This window comes from Mus musculus, chromosome 11 (genome assembly GCF_000001635.26).
Source record: "Mus musculus strain C57BL/6J chromosome 11, GRCm38.p6 C57BL/6J".
Lineage (NCBI taxonomy): Eukaryota > Metazoa > Chordata > Mammalia > Rodentia > Muridae > Mus > Mus musculus.
In genome coordinates, this window is record NC_000077.6 from 58,827,043 (window position 1) to 58,847,161 (window position 20,119).

A 20,119-nucleotide genomic window follows, 5' to 3' on the forward strand; every position below is an offset into this window, starting at 1 on the left:
TTGGGTATGCTTGAATCAATGGCGCCTGACTTTTTTCCTAGGTTTTCTATTTCCAGAGTGGTCTCCCTTTGTGATTTCTTTATTGTTTCTACTTCCATTTTTAGATCCTGGATGGCTTTGTTCAATTCTTTCACCTGGTTGGATGTGTTCTCCTGTATTTCTTTAAGGGAGTTATTTATTTCCTTCTCATAGTCCTCCATCATCATCATGAGAAGTGACTTTAGATCCATATCTTGTTTGTCTGGTGTGATGGTGTATACAGGACTTGCTATGGTGGGATAGTTGGGTTCTGATGATGCCAAGTAAACTTGGTTTCTGTTGCTTCTGTTCTTAAACTTGCCTCCTGCCTGCCATCTGATTATCTCAAGTGCTCAATGCCCTCAGTATATCTGATTGGAGCCTGCCCTTACTGTAATTCCTGTAAGAGTCCATCTTATTCTGTGATACTGTGATTCCGGGATCCTGTGAACCTGAGATTCTGAGTGTGTCAGAGTTCTTGGCAGTCAAGCTTCCTCTGAGACCCTGAGATCCTGGTGTGACCAAGCTCCTGGGATCCTGGAATCCTGCAATCCTAAGATCCTGGGCATCTTACAGCACCTGGAAGTGGTACCTCCTCTGGGGGACCTTAGGGCTGTCCATTGTGTTCAAACTAAGGTGGACCTGCACCAACCAGAAGGAACCAGAGCTGTTGTTCAAGCGGGATTCCTGTGTCCCTGCTCCTGCTGGCTCAGGGATAGCTGTGTCTCTCACAGCTGTTTAGGAACAAATGTTGCATTGGAGTCACCAGTGATCCTAAGATCCTGGGCATGCTAGGGTGCCTGTGGCATGGAGAGTCCTCTGGGGACCATGGAAACTTGCACCAAGTTCTTTCCCAATGTGGACCTGCGTTTCCTTTTTCTAATTGGCATGTGTATGTCTTTTGATAAATATCTATTTAGGTACATTGCACATAATTAAATTTTTCTTATTATACATTGAATTGCTTATAAGTCTGAATATTTATGGATATGCCCTCCTCAAAAATAAAAAAAACTTAAAAATATGTGAAGATACATATTAGAAATATAGACAGAAGCATGCATGAATCTCCGATGCACAGTGTCAGTGAAAGAAGCCAGGTGCAAAAGTCAGTCAAAGCAGATGAGTAACTATGGCTGCCTGCTTGGAGGATTTCCTCCAGCCCTCCATGGAGGTGCATGGACTGGGAGGAGGAATGAAAGACACCTGAGCTCATGCTCATGTTTGACTTAATCAGAGCTTTGTTGACATGAACTTCTGCACACACCTAAACTTCACAGACTTTACACTCCAGATTTGCATGTGTTCCCTTTTGTACTTCTGTTTCCATGATGGCCTTGGTAAAATTCAAGAACTGGACCAGAGAAGATACTATAGAGAAAGCACCAATAACACATGGGCATTAATACATACATACACACACACACACACACACACACACACACACACACCACTTATTTACTTTGATTTCTCTGCCATTGGACAGGACCCTGCTTATAGCCCAGGCTGGTCTCACATTCATAGTCCCCCTCTCCATCCCCATCAGTGCTGGGCTCTCTTTTCTCTTCCCCAACCTAGATGCATTGTGAAGTGTTGTAAGTGAAAGGAAATAAGCTTTAGGCTCCAGGTGACAGTTTATGGCACACACACGCAAACTTGTCAGTTAAAATATGCCATCTGAGCATATGTATGGCAATACAAGGATTTGGGTGAACAAATGACTGGGGTCACGAGTCACAGTAGCAGATACAAGGATGCAATGAGCTTGGTTTGATGCTTCTAAGTACCCTAAGAACCTGAACAAAGAAAATGACAAGTTCAGGACATTTAATGTCATAATTGTGGTCTCCATAGTATACAGATATTTGTGTCTTAAAATAAATGTCCATCTCATAGACTCAAGCCTGAGGTGTTTGAAATCAAACCAGGTTTTAGTGTGCCAACTATTATTTTCATGTGGCCTCATAAAACATTCTGTTTTAGTTCTCCAAGATAACCCACAGGGACCCTGAGGAGTCTTAGTCCATGGGACCTGGCAGGAACCAAACAAATTCCCAGAGCCAGATCCCTAGACAGCTCAAAGCACACTCTCTCCTTTCCCAGATGGACTGGCAGGAGAATCATTTCACAACATTTAAGACATGCAAAGGGAATGAGACTACTTCATCCATCCACACCTCAAGCAAGTCCTTGCCAGGGCAGCTGCCTTACTGCCTGACAGATGGCCCTACTGTCCATCTCACCACTTGATGACCTCTGGACACAGAAAGTGAGCATCATTCCACCAGGTGAGAGCTGAGTGAGGGGAAAAAAAGCCAACCAACCTCATCTGTGCCTAAATGTAAGGTGTGTGCTCTGTGTGTGTCAATCAACTTCTGTTTCTTTTAGGAAAGTTGAAGGTCTACTAATTTAGAGGAAAAAATTACAAAGAAGGCAAGCATTTCTTTCTATCACTACTGCTCTGAGTTTATATTTCACCACTGTGTCATAGCATATACCATCAGCTGGGCACAAGACAAGGCACATACTTGTTGCTTAGCAGGCTTGGTTAGATGCAATGCCAGCTGCTCTAAAGCTCTGTTTCTAAAGTTATGCAAGTATCTTCCATCTAGCTCAGAATATTGACAGTGGCCTGATGGTACAAGACTGTCAGACCAGAAACCTTCTGAAACAGAGGCAAGAGCATTGCAAGATTCATGCCTTCATGACCAGAGAGTGAACGCAAGACCAGTTAACTATTGACTAACTCAGTAAGACTTTATCTTAAGCCATCTTCTCAAATGTACTCACAGATGTCAGTGGTTAGCCACCTGAGTTTGCAAGATCATGAGTTACTTTCTCTGGTGAACAAAAATGAGGAAAACCACAGCCTCCTGTGAATCTCACAGATCAAATGGGCTGGGACCGACTCTGCTGCCATAGGATGAAGCTTGCCTCCAAAAAACAAAATTGACAGAGGGAAGATCAAACAAATGAATTAAGATGGTACAACACAGTATCCACTTTTAGAAACTGTCAGAGTCTCAGAAGATTCTGCTGAGGAGGCCAGTTTCACATCCACGTTAGATGTGGTTTCCTGAGGGCTGGGGTCACTGAGTAGCTGGTGGTGGGATGTATAGAGAGTGCCTCAGGATTGGATCGACATTCAGTCTTTGTGGAGATGCTTGGGAGCATGAAGGGGAAAGCAGTGTGTCTTTACTTAAAATGCTGAGGTGGAAGGCTGAGGTGGAAGGCTGAGGTGGCAACAGAATGAGAGAATAGCCTTTGTGTCTAAAGAGCAGGAGTCAGGACACTGCAGGAGACAAGATGATAAGGAAGAACTCAGACAAGGCCATTGTAGATAGCACCAAATGGAGCCCACAAATGAGAGGAACACCCTTCTACACTGTTTGAGATCAGATCACTGACTAAAGCAACCTTCAGCACCTAGAAATACCCTAAACAAAAGGCACAAAGATAATTGGTGCCAGAATTAGAGTTCTTCTCCTATGGCTTAACTCTCTTCTATTTGGACACTTAATATCTAGATAAAGATAAACATAGACATAAATACATATATAAAAAAGAGTGTGCTTATATAGATATATAGATATGTAGATGTAGATATATAAATATATATTGATATTGATACAGAGAGAAACTCAACTACATACATACATACATACATACACACATAAATGTAAAAAAAATTTAAGTGAATACAGGAGACTGCTTGTAACCTGAAGCCACTCAAAACTTAGGAGCAAGAGAATTTGTCTGATGTCTCCTCTCCCCCTTCCTACAACTCATCCCTCTCTGCCATCTTCTCCTTTCTCCATCTTGTTATTATAACTCTCTGACTCCCTCTATTTGCTTTCACCCCACCTGCACCTCACTTATCCAAGCTCCCTGGTCTTAATTAATTCATCACAACTCCATTTGAGTAGGCTGCTTCATCTTCTTACTTTTCTAATGAAAAACAACAACAAAAAAAAAAAAAACAATGCCTCAATGAGTAAACATGGACCTGTACACACATGTCCTAAGCCTACCTATTATTTCTGTCCCCTCCCCCAGTTGTGTGCGGCACTACATCTGAGCACAATCTGAGCAGACATGTCCAATCACACAAGAGTGACTCACTTCATCCTCAGGGGCTTCTCAGATGTCCCACAGCTGAGATTGGTGCTCATCCCATTTTTCTTGTTCTTTTACACTTTCGGCATCCTGGGGAACTTCTCCATCATCACGGCTGTGACAAGAGACAGTCGACTCCACTCTCCCATGTACTTCTTCCTGAAGAATCTGTCTTTCCTGGACATTTGCTACACCTCAGCCACCATCCCCAAGGCAGTGGTGATATCCCTCACAGGCTCAGGGGTCATCTCCTATCAAGAGTGTGCAGCACAGCTCTACATAATTTTTACATTTGCATGTACAGAATGCTTTCTACTCACGGCCATGGCTTATGACCGGTGCCTAGCCATCCTCAGACCACTGATCTATGGAACCATCATGAGCCAGAAATATTGTTCTGCATTGGTGGTCACTGCCTGGGTGGGTGGAGCTATCTACTCAGCCTTCCACACATTCAACACCTTCTCCCTCCCCTACTGTGGACCCAATGTTATTGATCACTTCTTCTGTGACATGCCACCAGTCATGAGACTGTCCTGCACTGACTACCATCTCACTGAGGAGGTGGGCTTTGCTGTCAGTAGTTGCATTGTCATGAGCTCATTCGTCCTCACAGTGGTCTCCTATATTGGCATTGTGGCCACAGTTCTTCGCATCCCCTCAGTAGAAGGCAGGTGGAAAGCCTTTTCTACCTGCTCCTCTCACCTGACCACAGTCATCTTGTTTTATGGAACTGGAAGCTTTGTGTATCTGAGGCCCGCCTCTCAGTACTCCCCGACCCTGGGTCGCCTGGCATCTATTTTCTACTCTGTAGTCACACCATCTCTGAATCCAGTTGTCTATTGTCTGAGGAACAAAGATATGAAGTTTGCTCTACAGAAACTTTATTGTGGGAGAAAGTATTGAGACATTGAAGACTACAGTGTGTGACTCTGAAGGCTGTTGTTGGGTCCAAGTGTTTCATTCACAAGCACCCTTTTCCCCTCCTGGGACCCTTGACATTGCTCATAAAACCAGTACCAGAGCATGCCAGAAGCCACCACAGTCCCTGCCGTGACATATTTTCTCTAATGGGTTCTACACCCTCTACTGGCCTCCATGGGCACCCAGAACTATGTGCACTTACGTATATAGACATACCCATATATAGTAACATTTTTAAAAATTAGCAATGTATCTCAGAATGTTCTAAAAAGAACAAAAATTAAATGACTGATACCAGGTAAAAAATTTAAACCTAGATGGATTTTTTTATATAATAAAAGACATGCAAAAAAAAAAAAAGTGTCTGTCACCAGAGATGTCTGATCTATATTCTGCTGACAAAACTGTTTGCTGGATGGTGTTCAACTGAACTGCTTTCTAACTACCCAGTCTTACACTACATGGTGGCCTAGACAGTCATTCACTCTCCTTCTCCTCTCTGTTTGTAGAACCTGGATTTGTACACAAGGAGATGGCCAGCCAGCTGGGGCTGATTGACGCCCTCATCCCAGGCTCTGGAGCTATGGCAGAACTCTCAGGAGCACTGTGTGTACTGAGTGAGTGGCAAGTCCCCTTGTGGAACAGACTTGCTCTCCGTAACCACATCCTGTGTCTCTGCCTCTCTTTTGCTGTGAATACCATACACCTGTTGGATTTCCACTGGAGGTCTTTGCCGACCCAGAAGAGGGAGTGTCTTATGTCAGTGCTAAGCCTTGTCACAATGATTCTCAGATGTGCCTTGTGGGTTTTGCACACTTCAGGAACAGCCATTCTCACTGCCAATCTCACTGTCTCCCAACAGGCTCAGCAATGTGATTTTTTTCCTCACAGATATTTGTCTCCTGGCTCTGGGCTTTGCCTTTGTGTGTATGTATTTATAGTTGGAATCTGTCCTTCTGTTTTCAGTGAAGTTTTTTTCAAATTTTTCATTTCGTTTTATTTTGCAAAACACAATATATTTTTATATTAGCTTAACACTTTCAAAGGCAGTTCATCAATTACTAGTTGTTTCCCATGTATTTCTTGGTGATCACATACCTAGCTAGACCCACACTCTCTGCAAAATTCTGATCACTCTACAGTTGTTTAGAATATAATTGCTTCAATTGCATTCCCAGAGACTTTTTAATTTTTTTTGGATGTTTTTGAGGTACAAAACAAACATTAACTTCTTAATCATTTTTAAATGTTAGTCTATGTGTATAGGTGTTTTGTGTGTATGCATGTGTTTGCACCATGTCTGTGCCTGGTTCCCAAAGAAACCAAAAGAAGGCATCAGATTGCCTGAGACTAGAGTTAAGGATGGTTGTGACTGTCAATATGGATGCTGCGAATTGATCCCAGGTTTTCTGGTAGAGCAATCAGTGCTCTTAGTCTCTGAGTCACCTCTCTAGGCCTCTTTCTTAATCATTTTAAAGTGGCAGAGTATTAAGAATATTCACATTATTGTGAAACTGTTTTATAAAATTTTTATGTCTTAAAAAATTGAATCTCCATAAAAAATTCAAAACTCCCTTTAATCCTTCCATTTAGGTGGTGGAAATTATCAGTCTGACTTTGTTCCTATGAATTTGCCTACTTTAGATATCCCTAAAAGAAGCAATGATACACGATCTGCCTTTCTGAGACTCTTATTTCACTTATAGTAACCTCAAGCTTCATCCATTTTAAAGGATTTCCTTTCTTTTTAAATATGAGAAATGTTTCATTGGATACATATATCATGTTGTATTCATCTTTTCATGGACATGTGAATGGATTCCCTCCCCTTTTTTGGTCACTGTGAATAGTGCACACATACACACATGCTAATTATCGAAGTAAATTTAAAAAGGACTCAGAAGGTTGTGGGAGACGAGGGTAGTGAGAAAACATGTGAATACAGTACTTACATGAAATTTCATAGAGTTATATGAAGTCACATTTTTTTTAAAAAGTTCTGTCCTCAACTATTTGGAAAATTTATCCGTATGTCAATTGCTAGATCATATGGTAGTTATATTGCTAATTTCTTGAGATGGATTCTTTGATGATCACACAGTTAAGACCAACCTCAATGAAACAAAGAATCCATTTCAGTGAAATTCTTAAGTTCCTTTCTAATTAAAAATTCACTCATGTCAGTTCATGGGAAATGTGGCCTCGTCCTATATACTGCCAGGATTGCCCTTTTGCTGTTGTTTTTGGTTTGATTCATTTTTTTCTTAATTTATTTTTATTTTATGAGAATGTGTGTCTTGCCTCCATGTGTGTTCATGCACCATTTTGTGCCTTGGATCCGTGGCATTCAGAAGACAGCCTCAGTTCTTGGAGATGAAGTTACAGATGCTTGTGACGCTCCGTGTAAGTGCTGCAAATCAATCTACCCTCCTTTGGGAGAGCAGCTGATGCTCTCGCCCATCTCTCTGGGCTCTTGGTTCTCATTATAACACAGGACTTCAAATATCCCAGGAGCCTCAAACTCAGTATGTAGTCAAGAATGAACTTGAACTTTTTTCCTGCTTCAGCTTCCAAAGTGTGGTGCTCATTGGGAGGACTCACAAGAGTGTCCTGCTCAGAAGGAAGGCTGGGCTCTGATTCTTAATTTGTAGCAATCATGGCTGGGTAACTTGGGGTTTTTATTATAGTTTATTTCTCAAAACTGACACTTGTGCTGGATGCTATGAATCTCAAATCAAACATCTAAAGTCTAGCATTTAAAATAAATGAAAATTCACTTTCTTCTCATATGAGATTTTACCGTAATTTGTGATTTTAAACAATTTTAGTGTGTGGCCGTTTCCCTGTCTTAGATTGCTATCACATTATACACAAATAAACATGCTTTCCCAGGTAGTCAATCTGACAGAATCAAATCGACATGGAGAATGTGAATGCACACAATTCATTACTAGTGCTTCCTGGTGGTGATGTTTTCTCTAATGCTGGGGGGATTGGATGGGTATTCTCTTATGTGTCTGTATTACACACAAAGTGGTTCTACAGTGTCATTTTTAAGTTGGCCTATGTATTTTTTTAAAAAGATGCATTTTGAAAATTCAAGAACATATACTGGAGCTTTTAAACAGTATAATTGATATGCTAAAAGAAAAGAACCAAAGCAAAAATTGAAGACAAAAAGAGAAGTGGAAAATGATTATGAAACATTTACAAATATGATAGTTAAATCTAATTTGGTCAATAATGATTTTAAGTATAAATTATCGAAATAGACTGTTAAAAGACAGAGTAGCTGTACAATATTGATCATGCCCTTAATCCTAGCATTTTGGAGGCAAGGACAGGTAGACCTCTATGAATTTGAGATTTAGCCTGGTCTACATAACATGTTCTAGGGCACCCAGGACTACAAAGTAAGACCCTGCCTTAAAAATATATAGATAGATTAGTTTTTTCAAAGATGTAACTATATTCTATCTATCCATTTAAATAAATATATAGATACACACACAAACTAAAAGTTAAGGAATTGAGGAATGTGTGGGCTAGCAAGAATGGTCAGAGGGTAAATGCCTCCATCCACCGATACACACACTTACACACATGCAAACATGCATGCACTCATGCATGCACACCACACACACAAACATATGAAACAGAAAAACAGCAGAAACACAGTGAGACAGTAACAGACTCGCTTTTCCAGAAAAAAAAGAAAGAAAAAAAAACAGAGAAGGATACAGATTCCCCCATGATCACATCTGATGTCATTTGATGTCCTTGTTTTTCTTCGCTTATGTGGTCTGGAGGAACATATCAACTTAGACCCATTCCTTATCAAATCTCTGCCCCAGAAGCAAACATTGTCTGAGTGTAATCTGTGCTACTCAATCCTTAATGAGCTGTATCTCAGGTAGACATACAAACTTTCTACCTCAAATAAGCCACAAGAAGCTTTGTTCTAACTAGCCTACTTACCGTCCTCCCCCTTGAAGAAGTGATCCCCACCTTTCAATGATACATTTTGTATCACAATATCATGAATGAATAAGAAGGTTGGAATTCATGAACATTATTTAGTTCGTAGACCCATGTTACATGATCCTGAAACAAAGATGCATTTTGAGCATTCTTTTTGTACCTCCCTTCCTACCCTTCCCAGGCTTGGGTACAGATCCTTGCATTCCCATTGAACCTTGTCACACAAGGACTCTGAAGTGTTCTAATAATCTAAGAATGGGGCTCAGAACCTGAAGTGGATCACAGAAACCCACAGAGCTGTGCCTGGTCCTGCACCACCGCTCAAACACTAGAAACAGCCTGTTCCATGTGGAGACATCTGTCACTCTGAGGGAAAGTTCTACAGAACTGCGTCTTCATTCACTAGTGTCTCAGTCAGGGTTTCCATGACTGTGAAGAGACACCAGGACCATGGCATTGCTTTTAGAGGAAAACATTTCATTGAGGCTCATTTACACTTTTCAGAGGTTTAGTCCATTATCATCATGGTGGAAAGCATGGCGGCATGCAGGTAGACATGGTGCTAAAGAAGGAGCTGAGCATTCTCCATCTTGATCCTCAGGCAGGAAAAGGAGACTGCCACACTAGGCCTAGCTTGAGCATAGGAGACCACAAAGCCCATCTCCACAGTGACATACTTCCTCCAACAAGGTCACACCTACTCCAATAAGGACCCAAGCACTCACACACACTAGTCGATGTTGGCCATTCCTGTTCATACCACTGCTACTAGAAACACTGACTTCAGACAGGTTCAGCAGCAGGTGGGCTCCCTTCAAAGTCATTATCTAGAGTTGATACTGATGGATGTGTGACCAACAAGCACCCGGGAGTGAGGCCTGAATGAAGGTTTAACTTCATTCATGTGGACTAAATCTACCCATTCTCCTATCTTGCATTCTTTTGATCAAATCCATAATTATTTCACTTTATGAATATGAACATGTTCCCAGCTCCGACAAGGCAGACCACAACCATCTGTTAAGTATGATGCCTCGTCTCACCTCCAAGACTAATGCACTCCATGGTGTGCATACACATATAATTAAACAATTTTTTAAATTAGACAAGACATCTTACCTGCCTATAAGCTGAAAATGGATGCAAGACATATGCATGGCTCATGAAAACACTAGAACTGGACATCTCTTTATCCAGTAGTGCCTGTTCTCCTCATGGGTGGGGCCTGTTTGCTCACTACACTTCTCTGAAATGTGAGAAGTCTCTCCACTCAGACATGACAGACTTACAGGATTGCTTTTGTTTTGATTGCTTACAGCCAAGCCCTAGGTACCATTTTTATTTCATGTATCTTGGCCCCGTGTTGGAAATCTGTTTACTGTGAATGCCTCCATTCATTCCTGGGCTCTTTCTTTAAAGTACTATGTGGATTAATTACAACAGCATCAGACCATATTTTCTCATGATATAAAACTGCTGTAATTAAAACCATTTGATGGGGAAGAAGTGTTCTCTTCAAAAACAATGCTGGGAGAAAGGACATACACATGGAGAAAAATAAAACTAGACACTTAATCTCATCTGCATCCAAAAAATCAGCCTGAATGAACTGTAGTGTTAAATATAAGCCTCCAAACTGTGAACATATTGAAAGAAAATATACAGAAAAACTCCATGGTTTGGTGCTAGGCCTGATCAATCACGGGCAAAATCACAGGCAGCTAAGCAAGTAGGGTCAAGTAAGATTATAGCAAACCAAAAATACCCAGCACAGTGAAGGAGGGAAAGAATCCAATCAACAAAAGAGATAAAATGTTAGCAAGTTTTAATATGAAAAGAAACAATGTTATAATCTATCCCTAGTGCTGATTTGAGGGTGTTTCCCTCTTCTAATTGGCATGTATATGTCTTTTGGTAAATATCTATTTAGGTATGTTGCAAATACTTAACTTTTTTTCTTGTTATACATAGAATTGCTTAAATGTCTGAATGTTTATAAATATGCCCTTCTCAAAAATAAAAAACGTAAAGATACATGAAGATCTATGTTAGGTAGATAGACAATGTCCATGAGTCTCCCATGCACAGTGTCAGTGAAAGAAGCCAGGTGCAAAAGTCAGTCAGAGCAGATGAGTAACTATGGCTGCCTGCTTGGAGGATTTCCTCCAGCCCTCCATGGAGGTGCATGGACTGGGAGGAGGAATGAAAGACACCTGAGCTCATGCTCATGTTTGACTTAATCAGAGCTTTGTTGACATGAACTTCTGCACACACCTAAACTTCACAGACTTTACACTCCAGATTTGCATGTGTTCCCTTTTGTACTTCTGTTTCCATGATGGCCTTGGTAAAATTCAAGAACTGGACCAGAGAAGATACTATAGAGAAAGCACCAATAACACATGGGCATTAATACATACACACACACACACACACACACACACACACACACACCACTTATTTACTTTGATTTCTCTGCCATTGGACAGGACCCTGCTTATAGCCCAGGCTGGTCTCACATTCATAGTCCCCCTCTCCATCCCCATCAGTGCCAGGCTCTCTTTTCTCTTCCCCAACCTAGATGCATTGTGAAGTGTTGTAAGTGAAAGGAAATAAGCTTTAGGCTCCAGGTGACAGTTTATGGCACACATGCACAAACTTGTCAATTAAAATATGCCATCTGAACATATGTATGGCAATACAAGGATTTGGGTGAATAAATGATTGGGGTCACGGGTCACAGTAGCAGATGCAAGGGTGCAATGAGCTTGGTTGATGCTTCTAAGTACCCTAAGAACCTGAACAAAGAAAATGACAAGTTCAGGACATTTAATGTCATAATTGTGGTCTCCATAGTATACAGATATTTGTGTCTTAAAATAAATGTCCATCTCAAAGACTCAAGCCTGAGGCTTTTAAATCAAACCAGGTTTTAGTGTGCCAACTATTATTTTCATGTGGCCTCATAAAACATTCTGTTTTAGTTCTCCAAGATAACCCACAGGGACCCTGAGGAGTCTTAGTCCATGGGACCTGGCAGGAACCAAACAAATTCCCAGAGCCAGATCCCTAGACAGCTCAAAGCACACTCTCTCCTTTCCCAGATGGACTGGCAGGAGAATCATTTCACAACATTTAAAATGTGCAAAGGGAATGAGACTACTTCATCCATCCACACCTCAAGCAAGTCCTTGCCAGTGCAGCTGCCTTACTGCCTGACAGATGGTCCTACTGTCCATCTCACCACTTGATGACCTCTGGACACAGAAAGTGAGCATCATTCCACCAGGTGAGAGCTGAGTGAGAAAAAAAAAAAAAAACCAACCTCCTCTGTGTCTAATTGTAAGATGTGCACTCTGTGTGTCAATCAACTTCTTTTCTTTTAGGAAAGTTGAAGGTCTACTAATTTAGAAGAAAAAACTATTAAAAAGGAAAGCATTTTTTTTCTATCACAACTGCTCTGAGTATAATTTCACCATGGTGTCATAGCATATACCATCAGCTGGGCACAAGACAAGGCACATACTTGTTGCTTAGCAGGCTTGGTTAGATGCAATGCCAGCTGCTCTAAAGCTCGTTTCTAAAGTTATGCAAGTGTCTTGCATCTAGCACAGAATATTTACAGTGGCCTGATGGTACAAGACTGTCAGACCAGCTACTTCTGAAGCAGAGGCAGGGGTATTGCAAGTTTAAGGCCTTCATGACCAGAGAGTGCACTCAAGGCCAGTTAACTAGTGACTAACTCAGTAAGACTTTATCTTGAGCCATCTTCTCAAATGTACTCATAGATGTCAGTGGTTAGCCACCTGAGTTTGCAGGATCATGAGTTGCTTTCTCTGGTTCACAGTAGCAGAAGAAGGACATGGCCTCATGTGCATTTCACACACAAAGTATGGTAGGGACTGACTCCGCTGCCATAGGGTGAAACTTGTCTCAAAAAAAAAAAAAGAAAGAAAGAAATCACAGAGGAAAAATCAAACAAATGTATTAAGTGGGTACAACACAGCAGCTGCTTTTTGAAGCTGTCAGGTCCTCAGAGGATTCTGCAGAGGAAGCAAGGCTCACATCCATGTTAGACTAGTTTCCTGAGGGCTGGGGGTCACTGAGTAGCTGGTGGTGGGATGTACAGAGAGTGCCTCAAGATTGGATCAACATTCAGTCTTTGTAGAGATGTTTGGGGGCATGAAGGGGAAAGCAGTGTGTCTTTACTTGAAAGCCTGAGGTGGAAGGCTGAGGTGGCAACAGAATGAGAATGTAGCCTGTGTGTCAAGGCACTGCAGGAGACAGGATGATAAGGAAGAACTCAGACAAGGCCATCGTAGACAGCTCCAAATGGAGCCCACCCATGAGAGGAACACACCTCTACTCTGCTTGAGCTCAGGCAGCAGACTCAACCTCCTGCAGGACCTAGAAATACCCTAAACAGAAGGCACAAAGATACTGGATGCCAAGATTAGAGCTCTTCTCCTCTGGCTTAACTCTATTCTATTTGGAAACCTAATATCTAAATAAAGATAGACATAGACATAAATACATATATTAAAAAGTGGGTTTATATAGATATGTAGATATATGTAGATATTGATATTGATACATAGAGAGACTCAAGTACATACATACATACACACATAAACGTAAAAAAGTTTTCAGTGAATACAGGAGATTGCTTCTAACCTGAAGCCATTCAAAACTTAGGAGCAAGAGAAGTTTGACTGATGTCTCCTATTCCTTTTACAGCTCCCCAATTCACTCTCCTCCACTTCTCTTCTCCTTTCTCTTTCTTGTTCTTCCCTCTCTCTGCCTCCCTCTATTTGCTTTCAGCCTTCCTATGCCTCCCTTATCCAAGCTCCCTGGGCTTAATTCATTCTCCCCAATTCCACTCACATAGTCTGCTTCATCGACTTAGTTTTCTGATAAAAGCCATACATCCATAGTCAACCTGGACCTGCACACACATGTCCTGAGCCTGCCTATTATTTTTGTCCCCTCCCTCAGCTGTGTGCGGCACTGCATCTGAACACAATCTGAGCAGACATGGCCAATCACACAAGAGTGACTCACTTCATCCTCAGGGGCTTCTCAGATGTCCCACAGCTGAGATTGGTGCTCATCCCATTTTTCTTGCTCTTTTACACTTTCGGCATCCTGGGGAACTTCTCCATCATCACGGCTGTGATAAGAGACAGTCGGCTCCACTCTCCCATGTACTTCTTCCTGAAGAATCTGTCTTTCCTGGACATTTGCTACACCTCAGCCACCATCCCCAAGGCAGTGGTGATATCCCTCACAGGCTCAGGGGTCATCTCCTATCAAGAGTGTGTAGCACAGCTCTACATGTTTATCACACTGTGTGGTACTGAATGCTTTCTGCTCACGGCCATGGCTTATGACCGGTGCCTGGCCATCCTCAGACCACTGATCTATGGAACCATCATGAGCCACAAATATTGTTCTGCATTGGTGGTCACTGCCTGGGTGGGTGGGGCTATCTACTCAGCCTTCCATACATTTAACACCTTCTCCCTCCCCTACTGTGGACCCAATGTTGTTGATCACTTCTTCTGTGACATGCCACCAGTCATGAGACTGTCCTGCACTGATTACCATCTCAATGAGGAGGTGGGCTTTGCTGTCATTGGCTGCATTATCATGAGCTCCTTCGCCCTCACAGTGGTCTCCTATATTGGCATTGTGGCCACAGTTCTTCACATCCCCTCAGTAGAAGGCAGGTGGAAAGCCTTTTCTACCTGCTCCTCTCACCTGACCACGGTCATCTTGTTTTATGGAACTGGAAGCTTTGTGTATCTGAGGCCTGCCTCTCAGTACTCCCCGACCCTGGATCCCCTGGCATCTATTTTCTACTCTGTAGTCACACCATCTCTTAATCCAGTTATCTATTGTCTGAGGAACAAAGATATGAAGTTTGCTCTACAGAAACTTTACTGTGGGAGAAAGTATTGAGACATTGAAGCCTACAGTGTGTGGCTCTGAAGGCTGTTGTTGGGTCCAAGTGTTTCATTCACAAGCACCCTTTTCCCCTCCTGGGACCCTTGACATTGCTCATAAAACCAGTACCAGAGCATGCCAGAAGCCACCACAGTCCCTGCAGTGACATTTTATCTCCAATGTATTCTATACCTTCTTTGGACCTCCATTGGCACCTAGACCCATGTGCACTTACCTACATATAGATTATGATATACATAGAAACGTTAAAAAAAATGAGTCTCAGCTCAGAATATTCTAAAATAACCAAAATGAATGACTTACATCACATGAAAAATTTATACCTAGATAGATTCTTGAGATAGAAATATGAGGAAAAAAATTGTCAGCCACCAGAGTTGTCTGATCTATATTCAGTTGACGAACCTATTTGCTAGATCGTGTTCAACTGACCTGCTTTCTAGATACCCAGTTTTATACTACATGGTGGCCTAGACAGTCACTCTCTCCTTCTCGTCTCTGTTTGCAGAACCTGGATTTGTACACAAGGAGATGTCCAGCCAGCTGGGGCTGATTGGCACCCTCATCCCAGGCTCTGGAGCTATGGCAGAACTCTCAGGAGCACTGTGTGTACTGAGTGAGTGGCAAGTCCCCTTGTGGAACAGACTTGCTCTCCATAACCACATCCTGTGTCTCTGCCTCTCTTTTGCTGTGAATACCATACACCTGTTGGATTTCCACTGGAGGTCTTTGCCGACCCAGAAGAGGGAGTGTCCTATGTCAGTGCTAAGCCTTGTCACCACGATTCTCAGATGTGCCTTGTGGGTTTTGCACACTTCAGGAACAGCCATTCTCACTGCCAATCTCACTGTCTCCCAACAGGCTCACCAATGTGATTTTTTTCCTCATAGATATTTGTCTCCTGGCTCTGGGCTTTGCCTTTGGGTGTATGTATTTATAGTTGGAATCTGTCCTTCTGTTTTCAGTGAAATACTTCAATTCCTTTCTAATTAAAAATTCACTCAAATCAGCCTTTTCCCATACACTGCTAGGATTGCTCTTTTGCTGTTGTTTTTGGTTTAATTCTCTTTTCCTTAATTTATTTTTATTTTATGAGAATGTGTGTTTTGCCTCCATACGTGTCCATGCACTATTTTTTGCCTTGGGTCAGTGGAGATCAGAAGACAGCCTCAGTTCCTGGAGATGAAGTTACAGATGCTTGTGACGCTCCGTGTAAGTGCTGCAAATCAATCTACCCTCCTTTGGGAGAGCAGCTGATGCTCTCGCCCATCTCTCTGGGCTCTTGGTTCTCATTATAACACAGGACTTCAAATATCCCAGGAGCCTCAAACTCAGTATGTAGTCAAGAATGAACTTGAACTTTTTTCCTGCTTCAGCTTTCAAAGTGTGGTGCTCATTGGGAGGACTCACAAGAGTGTCCTGCTCAGAAGGAAGGCTGGGTTCTGATTCTTAATTTGTGACAATCATGGCACTCCAGATCAGGATCTTCGGTTCTTTATTATAGTTTGTTTCTCAAAACTGAAAATAGTGTTGGACACTGAATCTCAACTCAAACATCTAAAATCTTACATTTAAAATAAATGAAAATTAACTTTCTTCTCATACGAGATTTGACCATAATTTGTGATGTTAAATAACCATAGTGTGTGGCCATTTCCCTGTCTTAGATTGCTATCACATTATACAGAAATAAACATGCTTTCCCAGGTAGTCAATCTGACAGAATCAAATCGACATGGAGAATGTGAAGGCACACAATTCATTACTAGTGCTTCCTGGTTGGTGATGTTTTCTCTAATTTGGAGGAAGTGGGATGGATATTCTCTTATGTGTCTGTATTACACACAAAGTGGCCCTAGAGTGTTGTTTTAAAATTGGCCTAAGTTATTTTTTTAAGAAAAGAAGCATTTTGAAAACTCAAGAACACGTATAACTGATGTGCTAAAAGAAAAGAACAAAAGAAAAAATGGAAGACAAAAGGAGAAGTGGAAAATCATTATGAAACATTTACAAATATGATAGTTAAACCTAATTTGGTCAATAATTATTTTAAGTATAAATTATCGAAATAGACTGTTAAAAGACAGAGTAGCTGTACAATATTGATCATGCCCTTAATCCTAGCATTTTGGAGGCAAGGACAGGTAGACCTCTGTGAATTTGGGATTTAGCCTGGTCTAATAGTATGTTCTAGGGCACCCAGGACTACAGAATAATACCCTGCCATATATATATATTAGTTTTTCAAAGATGCAATTATTTTCTATCTATCCATTTAAATAAATATATAAATACACACAAACTAAAAGTTGAGGAATTGAGGAATGTGTGGGCTCGCAAGAAGGCTCAGATGGTAAATACCTCCATCCACCGATACACACACTCACACACATGCAAACATGCATTCACTCATGCATGCACACCATACACACATACATGCCAACCAGAAAAACAGCAGAAACACAGTGAGACACTATCAGACTCACTTTTCGAGAAAAAACATACAAGGATACAGATTCTCCCATGATCACATCTGATGTCATTTGTTGTCCTTGTTTTTCTTCGCTTATGTGGTCTAGAGGAACATATCAACTTAGACCCATTCCTTATCAAATCCCTGCCCCAGAAGCAAACATTGAGATTGTCTCAATGCTTAAAGAACCATATCTCAGGTAGACATACAAACTTTCTACCTCAAATAAGCCACAAGAAGCTTTGTTCTAACTAGCCTACTCACTGCCTTCCCCCTTGGAGAAGTGGCCCCCACCTTTCAATGATACATTTTGTATCACAATTTTATGAATGGATAAGATGGCTAGGATACAGGCAGGTTGTTTAGATTGTAGATCCATGTGTCATGACCCTGAAACTAAGATGTATTTTGAGCATTCTTTTTGTACCTCTACTCCTACCCTTCCCAGGCTTGGGTACAGATCCTTGCATTCCCATTGAACCTTGTCACACATGGACTATGAGGTGATCTGATAATGTAAGGATGGTGCTCAGAATGTGAAGTGGATCACAGAAGCCCACAAGGGCTGTGCCTGGTCCTGCACCACGGCTCAAACACTAGAAACAGCCTGTTCCATGTGGAGACATCTGTCACTCTGAGGGAAAGTTCTACAGAACTGCATCTTCATTCACTAGTGTCTTAGTCAGGGTTTCCATGACTGTGAAGAGACACCAGGACCATGGCAATGCTTTTAGAGGAAAACATTTCATTGAGGCTCATTTACACTTTTCAGAGGTTTAGTCCATTATCATCATGGTGGAAAGCATGGCGGCATGCAGGTAGACATGGTGCTGGAGAAGAAGCTGAGCATTTTCCATCTTGCTCCTCAGACAGGAAAAGGAGACTGCCACACTAGGCCTAGCTTGAGCATAGGAGACCACAAAGCCCATCTCCACAGTGACATACTTCCTCCAACAAGGTCACACCTACTCTAATAAGGACCCAAGAGTGCCACTCCCCATGGCCAAGCATTCACACACACTAGTCGATGTGCGCCATTCCTGTTCATACCACTGCTACTAGAAACACTGTCTTCAGACAGGAAAAAGAAGGGAAGACAGGGTTCAGCAGCAGGTGAGCTCCCTTCTCTTACACTCTTTTGATCAAATCCATAATTATTTCACTTTATAAAAATGAACATATTCCCAGCTCCCACATGGCAGCCCTCAACCATCTGTTAAGTCAGACATCTCTTCTCACCTCCAAGGCTTGTGCACTACACAGTGTGCATACACATACAAGTAAATACTTTTTAAAATAATTGTTAAAATTAGGCAAAACATTTTGCCTACATGTAAGCTGAAATGGATGCAGGACATAGACATGTTTAATGAAAACACTGGAACTGGACATCTCTATGCACAAGCAAGGAAGGCCAGACTCAGAAGAACAAATGTTGCATGATTTCTCTCGGAAGTGAAAACTCGGTTTTATTTGTGTGCTTTGTGTCAGAGTACAGTGTGTGTGTGTGTGTGTGTGTGTGTGTGTGTGTGTGTGTTTATGAAAGACAGATAGCACTGGATTCTCTGGAAGTGCCATTATATTAGCTTTTAAGCTCTCCCATGTAGATTCTGGGCTGGTCGTCTGAAGGCTCAGCAAGTGTTTCTAGGTATTGAAAATAGAGGGAAATGTTTACAAAGAGTAACAGAAGTTTGTCAAGAGAAAAGCAGAACAAATAAGAGAAATGGGGGTGATGTGACTTTGTTCAAATATATTATATCTGAATGAAACTGCTATGGAGATACTTTGAACAACAAATAAACTTTAAGGTATATGTTATAAGAAAGAATACAGTGGATATTACCTTTTTGAGGAAAAGTTCTATATGGTTTTATGTGTATGATATAAAATATAAACTGGCCAAATTGGGGCTAAGTGTGTATGCTAATGGGAAAACTTTAATATCATCAAATCCCAGGAAAATGCAAATTAAAACCACAATAAGATGCCACTTGTATGAGTGATCCTATCAGAACAGTAACAGAAAAGTTGACATTGTTGTTGAGAATGTGTGTAGATGAGAAACATAAAATGGATGGATGGATGGATGGATGGATAGATGGATGGATGGATGTCTGTTATGGAAGATGTGAAGGTTCCTCAAAAAGATTAAAATGCAACTACTGTAACAACCAACACTTCCAATTCTGAACATATAATTAAAAGGGTCCAGGTCAGTGTGCTATTGATTTCTGCATGTAATAGTTATTGTAGGACTATTCATAGGAGTCAAGGTATGGAAATTATTCATCCATAGGTGTAGGGGGAAAATGTGACTATCCACAATAAAATGCATACCAAAAATAGGAAACTCTGTCACTTTGGACAACACAGATTAACCTGAAGGAGCTCATACTAAGTGGAATAGCCAGATAAAGAAACCTGCTTAATGATGTCACCGAATGAAATGGATAAAGTCGAAGTTACAGAATAAAGTGGTAATTAGAACCCGCCAGTCAGCCTTGTTTTACCAACGATTGGTTAGGTGTACTGTCACTCAAAGGATTCTATCCAATCATAACTAAGGGTCTGGATCTGCCCAATCAGGCTCATGCTCCGCAGTGGGGTGTGTTATCCCGATTTGTCTTGGGCTCCGCCATC

At 41.5% G+C, this 20,119-nt stretch overlaps 2 protein-coding genes across 2 annotated transcripts; both read left to right on the forward strand.

The window, feature by feature from the left end:
- Nucleotides 1–4,113: 4,113 nt before the first annotated feature.
- On the forward strand, nucleotides 4,114–5,040 carry Olfr312 (olfactory receptor 312). Its single transcript, NM_001011819.2, has one exon. It carries the CDS (start codon nucleotides 4,114–4,116, stop codon nucleotides 5,038–5,040), a length of 927 nt encoding a protein of 308 aa, NP_001011819.1.
- Nucleotides 5,041–14,073: 9,033 nt separating this feature from the next.
- Olfr311 (olfactory receptor 311) lies at nucleotides 14,074–15,000 on the forward strand. The gene has a single exon (NM_146537.2). It carries the CDS (start codon nucleotides 14,074–14,076, stop codon nucleotides 14,998–15,000), a length of 927 nt encoding a protein of 308 aa, NP_666748.2.
- The last annotated feature ends 5,119 nt before the right edge of the window (nucleotides 15,001–20,119 follow it).